At 56.8% G+C, this 623-nt stretch overlaps 1 protein-coding gene across 1 annotated transcript; it reads right to left on the bottom strand.

The window, feature by feature from the left end:
• Positions 1-6: 6 nt before the first annotated feature.
• prkn (parkin RBR E3 ubiquitin protein ligase) lies at positions 7-617 on the bottom strand (the record flags this gene model as incomplete). The annotated part of the gene is made up of 2 exons (XM_042483441.1): positions 7-221; positions 302-617. Coding segments are annotated over 2 exons (420 nt in total), but the record flags the coding sequence as incomplete, so codon positions are not given.
• Between the last annotated feature and the right edge of the window lie 6 nt (positions 618-623).

Raw genomic sequence — 623 nt, 5'->3', positions numbered from 1 at the left:
AATCTGATACAGAACCACTCCACAATCTGATACAGTTGGTGGTTTGATTTCCAGCTGCCCAAGTGTCTGTGAGCGGAACGTGTCTTTGTCTGAGTCTCTGCCGAGTCTCCGAGTGTTTTATCCGAACCAGTGGTTTGCCATACAGTCAGTGTTCCAGGAGACTCTGCAGAGCCAACACCACTCTGCTCTGCACAGAGGACACTGCATGTGCATACAGCCGCCTGCAGGGGGAGACACACACACATATATACATGTATATATTTACACAGAGACATGCAGTACTTGTACATATTAGTGTTACCGTTTCTCTCGACGGGGACAGAACACTGAGGACAGCGTTTGGTCGTCTCCTGCAGGAGCAGCAGGGACGAGTGGTCCCATCGTCCCCTCCGAGACGTGTCTTCGTCCACCACGAACCCAGGGGAGGCGGCGGCGGTGGGCAGGGCACACTCGGCAGGACACGCCCCCTCATGGTAGGCATCCCTGCAGTCTCTGCAGAACACGAAACCGCAGCCGAGACGCCGCTCACACTCCACCCTCCTGCCGCCGTCAGAGGGGACAAGCCCCGCCCCACAACCGGGTGATGGACACAGCAGTCCTCCAGTCATCCGCAGACACTCCTC

This window comes from Plectropomus leopardus, unplaced genomic scaffold (assembly GCF_008729295.1).
Source record: "Plectropomus leopardus isolate mb unplaced genomic scaffold, YSFRI_Pleo_2.0 unplaced_scaffold93520, whole genome shotgun sequence".
Taxonomy (NCBI): domain Eukaryota; kingdom Metazoa; phylum Chordata; class Actinopteri; order Perciformes; family Serranidae; genus Plectropomus; species Plectropomus leopardus.
The sequence above is the reverse complement of the archived record's forward strand: the minus strand, read 5'-3'. Positions and strand labels throughout refer to the sequence as shown.